At 35.4% G+C, this 17,990-nt stretch overlaps 2 protein-coding genes across 8 annotated transcripts in view; both read left to right on the forward strand.

Annotated features, from left to right (window-relative positions):
* Window positions 1–11,405, forward strand: LOC112554838 (dynein heavy chain 2, axonemal-like). Its single transcript, XM_025222891.1, has 10 exons — window positions 1–52; window positions 492–665; window positions 6,124–6,362; window positions 7,080–7,271; window positions 7,590–7,727; window positions 8,011–8,118; window positions 8,490–8,695; window positions 9,726–9,855; window positions 10,518–10,700; window positions 11,319–11,405. Exons 1-10 carry the CDS (start codon window positions 1–3, stop codon window positions 11,403–11,405), a joined length of 1,509 nt encoding a protein of 502 aa, XP_025078676.1.
* Window positions 11,404–17,990, forward strand: part of LOC112555964 (dynein heavy chain 2, axonemal-like) — a 90,271-nt gene continuing 83,684 nt past the window's right edge. For all 7 annotated transcript variants that reach the window (XR_003097568.1, XM_025224586.1, XM_025224585.1 and 4 more), the window contains exons 1-4: window positions 11,404–11,454; window positions 14,059–14,138; window positions 15,060–15,206; window positions 15,736–15,892. Coding sequence is in view for 6 of the 7 variants with exons in the window: in XM_025224586.1 (XP_025080371.1) it covers window positions 15,764–15,892 (129 nt within the window). In the remaining variant the exon portion in view is untranslated. The remainder of the gene's footprint in view (window positions 11,455–14,058; window positions 14,139–15,059; window positions 15,207–15,735; window positions 15,893–17,990) is intronic.

Here is a 17,990-nt window from a genome sequence, read left to right on the forward strand (position 1 = left end):
ATGAGTATTGTTCATACGCCTAGATTTTTCCAATTCCGTGACTGGCCAGAAAGTATCCTTTTCAAATAATTGTTTTGATGATAATGTATTGGTACTTTCTATACTGGTTATTTTTTTGGCTTTATTTGTGTGTTGCTGTAAGCTCAAAGGAGAAATATTTTAAGAATCTTAGACAAAATATATATATTAGTTTTAGGAAAAAAAGTTCATCCCATTAAAAAGTTTTAAAAAGTTATCCATTTGTGAAGAATGTCTAATGTGAACATATTGAAAGATGGCATTTGCAATTCTGCTTCAAATTTTTCAGACGCATAGTTTCATAGGCTCTGAGATAACACCAAAAGCAAGTGAAAAATCAGCATAAATGGAGATTGCTAATGATGAAGTATGGTCATGTTGGTGAAAACCAACAAACAAAAGCTGGAACAATTTGTTTCTTTAATAATAACTTTCTTTAACTTTAAGCTCAGCTGTGAAAAATGATTTTTCAGCCCAGCTGCACCGATTTATGGCAAATTTGATAGACACAAGACATAAACTGGATGACAAGACTGTTCTGTACATGCCTTTTGAAGGTGGGGAAAAAAATATTTTGGATCCGACAGAAAGAGCAGCACTAGTGGAGCAGTTAGCACAGGATAAAGAATATGTGAACAGGATGGAAGGTAAATAAGTCACCTCAAATGAGCTGCACTGCAACAAGTGTAAATTTTATAACATAAATAAATAGAGAAATAGTTAAGAGCAAAGTGTTTAGTCCAATATATTTTGTAACTGGGCTGATCCACTTTACATGGCACAATACTGTGGCCAGAACATTGGTGAAGCATGGCTTCTACAGCCTTAGTGCAAATCAGCCCATTGCTGTCTGCTGTTAAAGGGAAGAGGAAAGATGTTTCCATGGAGAAGTTTTTGACTAAAATTCTAGCCCTTACACATCAAGTTTGCTACTTAATCTAATTTCCTGCATTTTATTTTTTTTCCCCTACTTATCTACTACAGCAATGGTTCTCAAAAATATTTCAGACTGCGGACCACTTTACTAAAGTAAAAAATATGGTGGTCCAGCAAGGCCTAAAATGACTCTGTAACAAGAATTACAAATTTAAATTGTCACATTTGTTTCATTACAATTCAAAACTAAATGTACTTTTGTAACAGTAGTATTATAATAAGTTTACATAAAATTACATCACAAAGTGCACAAAAATTAAAAATATGGAAGTGTACTGCATTGCTAAAGGTAACGGATGACACGGTTAAATGATACAATGCTCTCGCTGTGACATAAAGACTTAGTTGGTAAGCAAGCGTTTTATGTGAATGAGCAGTTGGGCATCGATAAAATTAAAACTTGTGTAAAATCAATACTGGACTAATTAGTGTATCTGGCGATTTAAAGATCACTTTGCTGACATATGATGACTGTCAGCCCCGGACCACCTGACTTAGGCGTGCGGCCCACGTGAGGTCTGTGGACCACACTTTGAGAACCACTGTACTACACAACCACATTTAGCAAACATTGGAGTCCACAAAAGACTCTGCTTTATTACAAAAATAATCTCTTCAGTGTGTAGGCAACTTTGGATTGGATGTGGTCTCATCATATGTGTTCTATTTCACAACTGCTTTTGTTCTGGATTTTAAAGTGCACGGGATGACACCCGTTTCATTCATCTGAGTAGTAGTTTATGTCATCTATTCTGCAAAGACAAGCTTACAACATTTGTGCTGAGTGACGTGCATGCACCCACATACAGAGTTAAAATGGGTTTGTTTATTTATATGTTTGTACCAATTCTATTCATACCTATTGCCTACACTTCTGATATCTTGAACCTAATTTACTAATGCCTTATTCTACATATGTTACCAAGTACTATCAACTAATCGGAAGGTAAGGCAATCTATTTTGTTTAGAGCTCATCTAAAATATATATATATACACAGGATTAAGAATTTTTTTGTCTACTTTATTTCTATAATTTATTCAAGATGAATTGTAAAGGCAGGTAATCAGAATAATTTTCATAATAAATTGCAATTTACATTTCCACTTCTCATGCCGGGGGTGAATACCCAGCCTCTCTCTGGCTGAGTGACAAAGCTGACCCACCCCTTTTCTTATGCTTTTCTTTTTTTCCATTACCTGGCCCTCTCATCTATTTTCTTCTAATCAAACATCTCCCTGTCGTACTACAGTTTTATCTTTCCCGTCTTCTGTCTACACTGGTCTTTCTCCTGTCTTCTTGTTTCCCATCATACCTTTCTTTGAATGTCTTTCTTTTGCTCTGTGGCCTCCCTTAGGTCCCTTTGTTTAGAGTTCATTTCATTATATGCATATAGGATTAACTAAACATTTTGTTTTCTACTTTATTTCTATGATTTATTCAAGACGAATTGCAAAGGCAGGTGATCAGAATAATTTTTATAAAAACATTGCAATTTACATCATAGATGATTAAATGGTTTATTGATACTTATATTTTACTGGTGTTTAGATAGCATTTTTTGTTCAGGCTTTGTACTAGTAGTAGTATACTGCTTAGTGCAGGGTGACCCATGTTGGGGAAGGATGGGATCCTAGAAGTTGAGGTCCCTGATGGGTTGCGGCCCATGATACACCTACAAGCTGCCAGGCTGGATATTCAACAGGTAGAGCCTCTCCCTCTACTCTAGCTTCTCCTTGGACCCTTCCTGCTCCAGAGATTCGTCTTGATCTTACAGCCTTTAAAGAAGGGGACACTAGTGACCTCATTTTTCTCTGACTATCCTGGAATCTGTTCTATCTTTTGACCACCCTCTTGTGGTCCAGTTTCATACAGTTCATGCAGCACTCATTCATTGTAACAATGACTTTGTTTTTATTTAGGCTCCTGGCCATGCTGGTATCTCAGGCAATGTTCGAGCAGACCAGGCTGCCAAGGCTGCATGTCAGTCCCCTGGCAAATTACACTTGTTGATATCATCAGATTGAAAACCTATTTTCTCTTCCTACTTTTAGTCCCTATGGCAATGCAACTGGGACACTCTGGGCCAAAATAAATTACTTGCCACCCTTCCCAGTCTTTCCGACCGCCTATCTTTATGCCATCCTGTTAGGCGGGAGGAGGGGATCCTTGCTAGATTAAAGTTAGAATACACCTCTGCCATGCAAGGACAACTCTTATGAGGTGAGCCACCATCCAGTTTGTCCATGGTGTAAAGGAAGTTGTGTGGTACATGTTATGATTGTTTGTCCTGAGCTCCAGAGTATCTGATGGCAGTTTTTTACAGAAAATCCTTTGTTTTCTTTGTTCATGTCCTTCCCATTGACAGCAGTTTTTACATTGTTAAAGAGGATAGGACTTTACCATCAGATTTAAGAATTTTTATGTCGTGATAACTGTTGTCTTTTGGTTTTTTGGTTTGTTGGTGGGCTTTTTGGGCTACATCACTCCTTTTTACACACTCTTTTACATATTGTTTACTTCTTGTGTTGACCTTTTAAAGAATGTTATGGTTATATCACTTGGGGGGGTTTGGTCTCTAAACTTTTAAAGTTGAGATTACTTTTTATTGCCTTGATATAGCCCTAGTTGCTGGCACGGCGTTAAAAACAAACAAACAGACTTCAAGTTTGACAACAGAACAAAACACCTTATGGTGAAATGGCATATGTATCCCCACACTTGAGGATGGTCAGAACCAGAAACCTTGTGGTGAGCAGGTCTGGTGTTGGGGAGAAAGGAGGAGGAAATGAGCATGCTGTGTTGTGGAGAACTAGGTGCATGGAAAAAAAGGACCCATCATGTTGTGGCAAACGGTGCAGGCACCACTTTTTACTCTCTATACAAAAATGCAAGCGATATCTCACCTTCTCTAGGATTACTTGCCTCACTCACCACAGCTGGCCAAGGCAAAGAAGGGTTCACAGGGTGTAGGTAAACAAAGTTATGCCAGCAGTCCACATGATCTCAAACAAGCACTCTCATTACAGCTCAGATATTTAGTTCCTAGATGTTTGTATGATATTTTCTTCATGAATGTTGAATTTTAATTTTGGTGACTGTGCTCACGTTACTCTAAGTCAAGGCTTTTTGCAGGGCCATATACAGTCGGACCTCGAAAAGTAAAACTCAAAGGGACCTGAAAAAAAAATGGACTTACAGAGTTTTCGAGTTAGGGAAAATGGCGTAATAGGTGTAGGTATTTGGCTGGAAACTAACAATTAATTCGATATAGGGAGGTTTTCGACTTAGGAAAGGTCAGCTTATCGAGGTCCGACTGTACCTCAATTTTTGATTGTTCTCTTTCTGTGCCTATGCTTTTACCTGTAAACCTATTTTTCCACTAAACAAATAGTTGCCTGTTGTTCTTCTAGTCATCTTGCCTGAGGGATTTTTGCTTTGTGGAATTACATGTCTCCATTTCTCTGTAGTTATTTTTGTTTCTGATCTACAGATCATGCATTCTTTACATTTTCTCACCTGTGTGCCATATGCTTTGCCACCACATTTTCTAATACATGTTGACATTTTGGATCTTTGTATGCACACCACTTTGACTCACTTGTGATGAAAAGTATGCTTATTCCTTCAAAACTTTTGACTGAAGAAGCACGGACCATTCCTCTTTCTTAAAATTTAAGCTAGGTGGCTGTAGATCAGCTTATTTTGATGCAGTTCATATTTTAGTGAGGTATGGTATAATACAACATAAACTACACCATTTAAATGGTTGTCAAACGCATCTGCACAGTAATAAAGATATCCCTACTATATTTTGCAAATATGTTGTGCACATAGTCTGTAATGAAATGATAACACTCTCAAACTTCCTAATACATTATAAAAAATGTAGAAGCACACAATTAATCATCATATATTTCTATGCTGTGAAAAGCCAGTTTCCTCTGGACCTACAGGTTTGACTGAGGTTTAATTAAAAATAAAGTGCAATATAAATCACAAATCTACAAAACTTTATAAAAATTACATAAAACCTTAAGGAAATATTGTGACAACAGTAATATAAACAAGGTATACCCCCACATTACTAAAATGTGAATTACATAACGACATTTTCTGCACCCACCTAGTTTTAATTTATATAAAGAAGGAAGGCCCAAGCTTTTTCAGTCAAAAATTTCTAGGAATATGACAAATCTCATAAACTGAAAAAAGCCCAGGAAAATACTGTCTTGCAAGTTACATGCTTACCTTAAATATATCAATAATAATTGAAAAATCACATTGTTATTAAAATTTGATAATATCAAGTACAGTTAAGCTTTGGTATCAGAATATAATTCTGTAGTATCATCACAAGACAAAACTCAGTCTTCGTTTGTAAATACTTGATTTATCTCCCTTTTGTGTTCAACACTATCAACCCCATCCATCATCTACTGACTGATTCTATCCCCCGTCCCTTGCTTATTATCCTTATCAACATTTCTGTCAGGGCCAGAGGTCACTGTCCTCACACTCTGAGTCACTGGCATGTATACCACACTATGGCCAAATACATAGCCTGGGACACTGACTTCCTTAGTAGATAATGCCTAGATACCACAATTAAACTCCTCAGAGAAGAATTGTTTCGATAAATATTCTGATAATTGAACTGCATTTCCATTATTCCTATGGAAACAATTCCTATATTATTCCTGAATGCTTAGTGAGGTTTACACACATAATATTGACATGTCTATCAAATAGGTCAAAATAATTTAAAAGAAGAGAAAAGACAGTAAATTTATAATTGACCTTTTAATAAAATAAAAGTTGAGATTATTCAAGAAAATTCCATGCCTTGTACATTCAAGCAGTGAAGGTTCTTGGCATAGACGCTGTCTGCATAGTGTTTTTGGATCTGTTGATGCATCATGTTAATTCTGAATTTAATTTTTCAATTTAGTTTTAAGAAATATGTTTTCATCCTGAAATTTAGTGTTTCCAGTAGTAGGGTCGGGTTTTTGAAAATATCTGTTTCTTTTTGCAGGAATTTATACACATATGCTTCCAGTCCTGAGGTTTGATTGTAATATATGCTGTTCAGAAAATTGAAAATGTTGTGGGTACAATTTTCAAATCCAAGTTACACAGTATCAGGGTGTATTTTCTTTGTTTATAACAGCATGTGTAATCCACTGGACCCGGCAGGTTAAAGATCTCCTTTCATCAAAAGGTCACGGTGCAATATCAGAAAATGCAGGTCCTTTGGAGGAAATTGAATATTGGAAGAACAGATGTGCTGACCTTGCTGGTGTACGCAAACAGCTTGAAAGCCCAATGGTTCTATTTATCATCGACATGTTGGCACATGCCAAATCTGATTATGTCACCACTTTTAAGAAGCAAGCGTCAGAATTAAAGGTAATGCACCAGTGAAAAAAGTTATTTAGTGTTAAAGATTCCCAAGTAAAATGGGCTTTTGATGGATATAGATATACAGCATGATTAGTGTCTTTCATTTCAAGTTGTAAGCCTTCTAGTATTGGCATGCACAGATGGATCCCTTTTAAGATTCCTGTAGTATATGGACTAGTATATGAAAAAGTTTGTTTTTCTACTTTCTTCCAGTATTGGGACGGTTCTATTTTATCAAATTGCATATACTTTATTATAGTACTTAATTGACATACTAGATGAACTCCTTTAAAAAAAGTCTAGATGATGGCAAAACAATGACTTGTTTAGTCTTTTGGTATTAAATATAAAAGTCTTTTATTATTGATGAAAATTTTTTCCTGTTGCTTGTGCCTAAAAATATATAGAGGCTTGATTTTGTTAGTTGTGACATAAACTAAATGCTGGTCAGATGTTCTGTCCTGGCACAGATTTTCATTAGTTTCTTATATTGGAAAATTTTGGAAGAAATCTTTTGATGGAAATCAGGTAAAGATATTGTAGAAGGTAAGACTGGTTCTTGACAACCGCTTTCATTTGACTTATTGACTGTATGAGACTGGTTGATGAAAGGCTATCTGTTGTTGAGCCATTTTCAATTGCTATGCTGAGATTTGAATTACAGGCATATAAAAAATGCAGTGAATTGCACCAGACTGTATCTTCAATTCTGGCCAATTGCAGATGGGGTCCAAACAGGCAGAAACCAATTATAGGTTTGTGTCTGTACTGAAAGAATCATGTCACCATTTGGCAGAGGCCACACCTTCAGAAATCCCAACCATGATGCCTAAGATTCTCAAGACTCTTCGAATGATTTGGGTGACCTCTGAATTCTACAATACCGTGGATTTAATAACAGGCTTTTTACAGAAGGTATGAAGTCTGTATATACAACTTCCATTTAATTTAGTATATCTGTTTGGTTTTTGATATGTAGTGCAGTTTACCTTGATGAGAAGATGAAGCTATTCATATGATGCTTAGAGAATAATTCATGTTTAGGAATACCTATGAAGAAGCTAAACAAGCATACATAAAATAATATGAATGATACAGATTACCCTGAAATAAGTACAAGCATTATGCCATGGGATTGAGAGCATAATGGGGGAAAATCCCAGGATGTTTTTAACTGAAAAGTATTTATATAGTATATGGGAATTTTAATTGCCAATAAAATTTTCACTTCAGTTAAGCAATGAAATTATCAAACGTTGTTGTGAGTCCATCAACATAGACAAGGTCTTTCAAGGATACGTCATCAGCAGCAGAAAGACCCTGAACACTTGCATCGATTGCTGCACATCATGGGAGGAAGTATATGACAAGGTGACTGATTTGTACTGCAAAATGGTGGGGTATACAACTTTGAACTTATAATATTTACTTGTGTAGTGTCATCTATTTTTTTTTTAATAGGCAACCTTGGGGAAATGTAAATCATAATAATTTTTAAATATAACTTTGAGCTTAGAAAAATTAATGTGCACTGAGGTTAAAACTTTTTACATCCTTATTGGAATGCATAGGCTTGTTTAAGTTTCTATAAAACCAGCTCTGTTGGTTTTGACTTGTCTTTTTTCATTGTTTTTTTTTTCTGGCTTGCTTGCAGACAGCTTCCATCCACCATAAGTTTTCTGGACTTCAATGGAATCTTGACAGAGATGCTGTCTTGTCTCAAGTTAATGGATTTATTCAGAGATGCAAGGATTTACTGGAGGTAAGCTATTGTAGCATTTTTATAAAATTACAAAATAGGGAGTTTAGATAGATGAGAGTTTGTTGTAGATGTGGGATGCCAGTAAAACATGATTAATACTAGTAGTACTAATTTACGTAAAAATTGTCAAATTAAAATCATTTATTTTAAAAAATTGAGGTTGTGATCAGATATATAGCATGTATGTGCATATATATTTTTTGTACAATACCATTCGCACAAAGTAAAAAAGTTTTTCGTATTATTGCATTTTTTATATTCTGGACCTCAGATTATTAGTCTCTAACTGCTGAAGATGTTGCAGGTTTTTTATTTCCTGTCATGCTTTCCATAGCATCATATGACTGCAACAGTGTATGCTACTTTTTAAGGTCTGTGAAGCACAGGAAGTTTTTGCTCGTTTTGAGGATGGATATCAGAAACCAATGCCACAGTTTGGAGGCCGTCGAGGCCTCGACATTGTACGGTCTCTCAAATCTGTGGAAACACTGTTTGATCACAGCATGAAGATCCTTGCAGTTCACAAAAGATCGATTTTGGATGTCAGATCTACTACTTGGCATGAAGATTTCAGCAAGTAAGATGTCTTGTTATGGATTCTATAGTTAGGATTCTATAGTTCTTAAAATGCAAATATGTGCTGCTAAACATGTTTGTACTCTCTGCGCTACTAATTTACATCATTGCTGCTATTTCAACACATTACATGCAGTTCTTAGTTCACAAAACAGCAGTTTTTACCTTATGAAGCTCATGCTTTCTAGTAATTCATTGGAAAATGTTACTATTTGTTTAAATAAGGAGTTGAAAGGATTGGTAAATAACTGTTTTATGAGGGAGCAAATTTATAAATAAGTTCCTTCCCTTAGACTACAAGTGTAAATTTGAAAGTTTTGGGATTGTTCCAGCATGCCCAACAACTTTTATTACAGTGAGAAAAAATAAATTATGCAGTAAAGCCTCTTTATTAAGACCTTACCAATATGCCGCCCCACCTCTCTTATGACCCAAAAAGTTTTCTCAGATGTATTTTTCTATGTAAATATCATCTCTAGTACAACTATCTCCCCAATCCAATTTATGACTGACAGTTTATTCTTTATTACAACTATTTTTTGCAATTTTAAATACATTTTAAAATGTACTTCTTCTTGCAGGCTGCTAACCATATATTACAATTTTCTGCAGAAATCATGTAAAATAAGTACATTTTGAAAGACATTGCTTGTTGTATGGGTCACCTAGCTGTCATTTCAACCTAAACCATATCGCTTCAGTCAAAGCTACCATATTGTCCCAACACTGAGCCATGAAATGTGTGTCAAGATTGAAAGGTGTTTCTGAATGACATGTAGTAACATGTATGTATTTGAATGATGTGTAATGAGATCTGTGTTTTGTAATGATGTCTAATATATGCAGTGAATAATAGCATTTGAAAAAAATACATAAAAAGCAACAGAAATGATCAGGCTTAGGAAAAATCACTATGCAGCAGTAAAATTTGTACGACTATGTGCAGGTATTATACAAGGTTATCAAAGAAGTTTTCTATTAAATATAGTGGATATATTCAGTGTTGATGGTTCTTATTTCTCTTTTAACAGGTTTCGCAAAGTGATGAAAGATCTTGAGATTATGATACAGAATTTATTACTATCAATATTTGAAACAGTTACTACTGTTGAGCAGGGTATAGAAATTCTGGATGTTTTCATGCACTTTGAAAACCATGAGGTAAATAGAATTTTATGTCACGCTATTAATCCTTTTAATTAAAAAATGAAGTATGAGCGACAGACATGCAAACTCAAATAGCATGCATGCATCTTTCCTTTCTGGTCCCTCAGTCCATCATTTTGAATTGCATGCCATCTTCTCCAATGGTTTGACCATTACAGTCATTACAGTCTTGAAAACTGAAATTTCTTAGTTGGTTTTTATTTATATTTGGGATGTATAGATCATTATAAAAGTCATATTTTTGCTGAAAATAACCCATTTCAGCATTTATAATGTTTTTGGCGTGCTTAACTGTATAATTTTGTAAAATGTGTAGTCTGTGTGTTGTGTGTGCTATTTGCCTTTATTTGTCTTGAGTTCTTGTAAAATGCATTGATTCCTTTCTTTTGGAAATTGCATATTATGAAATTATTATCTATCTAATCCATTCTTTAAATAAAAAGAAAAATTATATGGCGCTAACGTTTAAAGTTTCTTCTTAATTTGTTTTTAACTTCCAGGCTTAGAAAGTTTTATTGCAAGTATTGGAGTAGCTTATCACACTGTGATTCTTAATAGCAGAGGTCTTTTGAAGGATGGGAGAGAATTCAGTATTTTCAATTGTTATCTGCCCATAAATGTAGCATGACTAAAGAGAATGTATGACATTATTCCAGTCTGTCAAGCGTACTATTGAAAAAAAGACAGTAGATGTGTTTACCCTGGTGAAGACTGAGATAAACGCTGTAAGTCAGGAGTTATCTATCAAGGGTAAGGCTCTGACACATCAGCAACCCAAATTTGCTGGTGCTAGCCACAGGGTTCGAGCTCTGAAAAGACGTGTTGAAAAAATAATGACGGTGAGTTCCTTCCATATCTTTAATCATCTGCCAAAACACTTGTCAGTACACATAAATGCAGCAGACCTATCACACACTTTGCAGAATAGAGAGGCTCTGTAGTCAGTAGTGTTATAGATTTTGAAACAGCTCTGTGATTTGAGGTCATTAGACCTGTAAATGAAAATAATCCTCTACCTGCATAAAAGAAATAGATACCTCATTAATTAGGGAAAGTAAAAAACTTGTGGGAAAAGAGGGTTGGGTTTTACTTCCACATCATGCCCTAGACAGTGAACCATTTTTTTTCCTATTGTGCATGAATTCTTATAGAACTTATTCTCAGATAAAGTGAGAAATTTGTAAGAATCACCTCAGATATGTTTTGTATGCTTAACTGCTCTTTATGAGTCATGTTAATGAGACATGATGAACATTGAAATTTTAAAATTAAAATAAGAAAGTTCGTTTTGAAGCAGTTCGTCCAATCTCCCTTACCCATGACTTATGCAAGAACGAGTTCCAGTTTGTCCAGATAGTGCTAATTAACTAATTTAACCCTGCGATTAAATATAAAATAGGAGTAGTAATCTCTAGTGGACTGTATTAATTTCAGCTATGCTTGTGTTTTGTGTTCAGATTATAGACAGGGCCTTCTTTCTTCCATCAGTTGGCAGTATTGCAGAAATTAGAGCTTCATACCGTAAATCTCTGCCATGGGTGTGATGAACATATTCGCAGACTGAATTTTGAGTGGATAAGTTCTGTTGACTCAGTAAGTACATGTTATCCTTAATGGTTCATTCTTGTTGTGTTTTGGTATTCATCATTATTCAGAGATTTAAAATCTGTATACAGGTAGTCCTCGGGTTACGACGGTCTCGAGTTACATCGTATCGTGGTTACGACGCTTTATACGACGCTTATTCCGACTTACAAGGTTTAGCGTTGTAAGTCGAACTGTACGTGCGCCTCATTCCACGTGCGGCGGAAGTCATAAGGCAATCTGAGAAGGGGGAAACAGCAACAGAAATTGGCAGGTCATTAGGACTTAGTCGTTCGACTGTCGCTACGATTATCAAGGACTAGGATTCTTGAATATGTGAAAGGATCTGCTCCTATGAAAGCCACAGTGATAACAAAGCGTACTGTACTGCACAATATTTTACTGTACTTATGTTTATTGATAATTATGTAGGGTACTGTGTTAGGATAGGTGTTTGGATAGGCTAAGTGTTTGCAGTACTGTACTGTTATTATGGTACAGTACTGTATCAACGTAGGATCCGAAATAGGTCGAAATTCAGTTTATGACGCCGCGTAAGAACGGATCAACGTTGTAAGTCGAGGACTACCTGTATTTTATCTTTTGCTGACTCTTTGAGTATTAGAGGAAGAGAGTACAATTTTTAAAAAAGCATTTGTTTTTAAAACAAATCATAAACTGGGCCTGTTGTCATTGTATCAGTTGATAAATAGAGAAAATGTAATAAAAACATTAATTTTAATCCTGTGAAGTACCTTTATTTACTAAAGAGAAATGTATTATTATTATTCAATGGTCCTGACGGAGCTTAATAGGAATGCAGCCATGGTATTTGTTCAAGCGCATTCAATAAAATAACATTTGCTGGCTCTCTGCATCTGGTTGTGTGGGAGAATTTGCTTACTCACGCAATAACCCCCACCACTTGGTTACATGTGTCACCAGAGAGGTTCATCTTTTTATTGTGATTCAGTAAATATAGCACACAGAATAGCTCTAGCCCACATTCAATATTCGGCATTATTAGATTGACCTTTTTGCTCCAGCATATTTTACTTGGAGCATTAGTCATTATTTGCTAATTTCACCCATTGGCTGGACATTCAATTTATTGATTTCTAAATCAGGGGGATTTGATAACAGGTAATTTGAATGGTTTTAATTTTTCTTTTTTACCTGGTTTTGTTTGGAGAGGGTCATGTGGGTGTGGTGGGGAGGGTCTTACAAGTTGTTGCATTGCAACATCAAATGACCAAATGGGTTTACATCTATCAAATCATTAAAAAAAACCTTGCTATCCAAGAAAGTTTAATTGTGTCCCAGTATTTGAAAGATGAGCTATTTGAAGTGGAACTGAAGCAGCAGTCATTTTCAAGTTATCATTGCTATAGACCTTACATCATGATGTAAACATGGGCTTCAGCATATGAATACAGTTTTTCTCTGCTTGGTGATAGGAGCAATTTTCTGAAGATTTGATTTAGGTTCCTGATTTTTTCTGTTTTCATCACAGAAAAAAAGGACTTTCTACTTTGTAGATTTGAACTATAACTTAAAACCATCTTGGTCTATACATAGAAAGGCTGTAATCTGGCAGAACAATGGGCTTCCATTAACTTCACAGAATGAGCCTCAGGATTTGTTGTTGTGTTATGGTCTGCTTACTATTTTGTATATTTATGTGTGCATGTATGTCAGAAAGGTGAGATTTTAAAATTGCTATTTATTCATTCAGTAGTTCTTATTATCGATATGTTTACCAGTGATGGTCTGTGTGCTGTATACATTTTGTATTGATGTTTCTGGTTTTGTCATGTGCATTGAGGCTGCTATTTTAGTGAGAAAAATGTGCTAAATAAATATACCCCCTTTAGTATTAATGTGTTCATACCAGTATATTATAATACTTCATTATCAGTATTATTACAAATTAGTTGATAATGAAGGTTAAAGAGATTTTGTGACTATTTTTTCCCTTAAAATACACAAAAATGTTTAAAAGTGCAAGTGATAGGTTTCTTGCAATTGATTACAACCAAAACAATATGGTAGAGACATTTACAATTACCTGGAGCTGTCATTGTCGTTGTTTGACTGTTTTTGCTAGTCTTAGAAGACCTTGAAGATCTGTTTATAATTTGAAAGCAAGACATTAGCTTTAGAAAGCATACATACCTACTTACCTGGTGACATGCAAAAAGAAATAAATCATAATCATAGTTTACAACACTATTTAATGAGAGCAGAGGAAAAGTCCAGTAGTGGACTAAATTGCCACTTTCTCCTGTATCCTCAAGAACAGTTATTGGAAAAAATAATTCAAATAAATTATTTTGCACTTCTATTAGTAAAAACCTGCATACATTAACAGAGAATATTTCCCAAACTCTTTTTTAAGTGAAATTATGCTGGGGATTACTTGCCTTGCAGTTTTTGTATGGATAAATAGCCAGAAGGCTTTTCCAATTTTTCTTATGGGAGATTTAAAGGAATAAATTTTTTTATTTGTGTGATTCAGTTTATGACCAAAAGCATTTGAAATGTTTGTTTTATTGTTTTGAATGACCAAAAGGTAGGAAGAATGAATATTTTCTGTTGCTTTGATTCTGCTAGAACATTTCAAAACTCCTGGAGTTCCCAGTTCTTTGTCGCAGTACTGAGGTCAAAAATAAGCTGGATGTTAACCTCAAGGGGTGAGTTTGATTTCAGAATGGAAGACTTCTGAAGTTGACTGAAATGTAAAATGTCTGTCTCACTGCATGCTTGACACACAAGGATTAAATCTATCCCAATTTGCATGATCTTTAATTATAATGATATCAGACTATAAACTAATGTTGATTGGTTGCTCATATGCTCAGTATTAACAGTCAAGGAACTTTATTGAATTGCATGAATATAGATGATTAAGTATTAAGGATATGTGTTTTGGTGTCTCATTACAATACCTGGAAATTCACCATGTGGGTACTTTATATGAATGACACTGCCGTCTGTTAATTTGTCTTAATTGGGATTATTTCCGTTGTGTTTTTTTAAAGAGAAGGTTTACATTTCAGTAAATCTCCACGTGAAGAATGTTTGTTCTGCAGTATGCCACTTGTTCCTGATACTGAAGTTATTTTTTTCTTGAGAGGGATAGCTATGGGTATCAGTGGTACACAATGCAGTTCACAACAGAGTGGGAAGGCTGAGGATTTCAGTTTAGCACTGTAGGATATATCTTGTTAGGAGTAGTGGTCTAGTGTGCCAGTTTTCAGTGTCCAATGACAAAATTTATATGACTAAGCTTTTGGGGGGAACTTTATCATTAATAAAGCATTTGCCAAGTGTATATTTTTGTCTAAGCAAAATTAGATCATCATTTTTAAGTACTATGAGGAAACATGTCTTTGGGTTCATTTTGTTTTAAAATGTCTTAAGAGAAGCAAGAAAAAGTGCTGAGACCAGAGCTAGAGCAAGGTGCCTCTCAGTAATAACAATAAGAAGGACACTTTACCATGATAGTTTTAAGCAGCAGCTTTATTACTGAAAAGAGAACTTTGCATGCTAATAATCTTACTTGGGTGAAAAAAATGTATATGTTTTCTAATCTTTCTTTCACCTTCATGTAGGCCTTTACTCAAGCTGTTCAGGGAGCTTGATTACTGGCTCAGACTCTCGTATGATGTTCATCATTATTTTACCAAACTGTATTACCGGCGTGATGATCTGCTTGAATTGCGAGAGTATGTCCTTCTGGTGGTTCGAGACTACAACAGGTCACTATGCTGTAGTTTTGTTTTTTTTTTCCAAAGCATTAATGCACTGGCATTATGAAACCAGTTCACAGGTGTGTTTGTGCTCACAATTGCTTACTTGCATATGCTTGTGCATGTCTGCTAAGTTCTTTTATTTGTTGTTCTAAAATGAACGCATGTCAACCAGCTTAAATTACTTTCTCAGTATAGATACCATCCAGAAAAAAGACATGGAAAATTTTTAATCACACTTGCTAATTCTAGAGTGTGTTCCTATTCAATTTCCTTTTGCTGTCATTTACTTTGACTTTAAATATTGGATAACCAACAGCTAGGTCTGTTCTGAGTATGGCAGAAATAAGAATCTTGGGGATAAGTTTTGACATTAAAGTAAGCTAATTGTCTAATTTTTCTTTACTATGTCTTAATGTTAAAAAGTTCTTAAAGCGGGTTATGGACCCTGTTTGGCAAATTATATATATATCAGCATATTGCATGTTTTTTCCTTAAACCTATTGTTCTTCCTTTTGATTATTTGTAATTTGTTCAGAATAATATCTGCACTGGGTGCGCAAGAAATGGGATTGTTCCGGGAAAAACTAAAGTTTTTGGACAGGAGATTGTACCCTGGTCTGACCAAGTTAAGGTGGTCATCAAGAGACGCAATAGCCATGTTCATCACTGAGAGCAGAGTTCATGCCAGCAAAGTAATTTGTTACTTTTTGACTAAGGCTTTTCTTATAATCGTTGAGAATTATCCCCATTAATCATACTTAACGGACTGTATGACACCATAGTTTATTAAGGAAAGTGAATATATTTCTAATACATTCAAATGTATAAAATATGCTTAACAGTTTGAACTAGTTTTAGATTTGAATAACGTTATACCACAAGATAGTGAGAACACATATGTTGTGTACTTCATCTATGTTGCCTTTAACATTGGCCTCTATATGTAACCAGGGTCACTTACCACATAGCACATAGCACACACTTTATGGAAAGAATGCTAACAGCACAGCTGTAGGGTATTAACATGTTATTGTGCCAGACACATATCAAACAAACTCTTGTCGCAAACTTTCACAATCTTAGATGCTAGAGGTGTATATGGACCCAAGTCATGACTCACACATCATGCTGTCTAACATACACAATGAAGCCCTTGTGGCCGGAAAAGTTGACGTGGCATTCACACTTTCTTTCTTCTCAACCCAGCTGCTAGTCAGAATAATGGGACCCTGAGAACCAGGCCTGCTTGACCAGAGGTACCAGTTTGCAAACCTTTATTCTCTGCAAACAAAATGGTGAAACTGAATGTGGGGGGGAAAAAAAGACAAAAAGAGAGAGAGAAGTTTGCCCTGCAATCAGAACAAATAAGATCAATTCAGTAACCTGAAAGAGCTTATGTGTGATACATAAATCAAGAACATTTCAGTACACTGAAATGGTGTACATGATACAGGAATAAATGGTATAGCAAAATGACAGGGTCTACTCCTATAATCTTGGACATCCATCGGCCCTCCAAATTTACCTAACAGAACCCAGCTTAAAATTTAATATATTTAACAAATACAGGTTATTGTACTTTCTGTCAAGTGACAAGCCTTGCTCAGTTTTTGACTAAGTCGGTCTTCAATAAGAAACAGTGTTTTACAATATGTAAAAGCTTACATTCATAGGTTTTTTTCCTCTTAAGTATTGTTCAAACCGATACTTTAAGTTTCTGCATGCAGAAGCTTACAAATTAATCCCCTTGGCTGGTCGTAGAGGGGGGGGGGGGTTGGAGTTTTACGCCGTTCCAGCAACTGAGGCTATATTACGGCAGGCAGCCGGCCCTGTAAACAGATGTCACGTGCAGAGAAAGAACAGCGTGCCCGAGACGATAAATGAACTCAGGGCAGCCAACCTTCACTGTATTGGTGACAGGCGCCACCGGACTGCTGGGCTGGCTGGTCGTAGACATGATTAATAAATGCAGTAGATAGACAAGTAACCACATCCATATACATCTTGTCTTATTATCAACATTACCTCTTACAATCCTGCCGCAAAATAAAAATGCTACATGAGAAAATGCATGAAAATATTGATACTAAATGTCATCTCTACAACTCCTCAACCACAGGCAATATAAATGCTGAGAATCTCTCTTGAATCTCCTACCCAGACCCTTTTATTTCTCTAACTTTCTTGCCCTAAGAGAACATTTGATCATCTCCACTTACAGAAAAATCCAAAATTATGTTGAATAATACAACCTTAAAGCACACACAAATGTAATACCCTTTCAAATCAGGGTCTTAGAGTTTAAAAGACAGAAATATTTTGTAGAAACCTGAGTTAACACAAACTTGATCTTACTCTTTCACTTCTCGCACTCAAAAGGAAAGCACATCGCGGACCGGAGGGAATAAATACCCCTAGTAGTCTCACCCTCATGAGACTGACACCAAATCATCTAAATACACACAGCAATTAACCTAACAAAAATGAAAATGTTTTTGTAATTTTGTCGTGGGTGTTATTTATATATATATGCACAAACATACATATAGCTTGTCCAGTCCTAGTCCTGTGCTTACAGCAGACAATTTTTATGACCATAAGCATGATTAATATTGAACAAGAAACCATGTGAGTGCAGCTATCTTTTTTCTTATTGTAACCAATTTTTTATAGATGCAAAATAGATACAAATATACTTACTTGAGATCAGTTATACTTTTGAAGGTTGTGCTCTGTACTTTAAAAACGACACCAATTTTCATGATTTTGCATATTTTGTTCTGTAATACT

This window comes from Pomacea canaliculata, linkage group LG14 (genome assembly GCF_003073045.1).
Source record: "Pomacea canaliculata isolate SZHN2017 linkage group LG14, ASM307304v1, whole genome shotgun sequence".
Classification (NCBI taxonomy): Eukaryota; Metazoa; Mollusca; class Gastropoda; order Architaenioglossa; family Ampullariidae; genus Pomacea; species Pomacea canaliculata.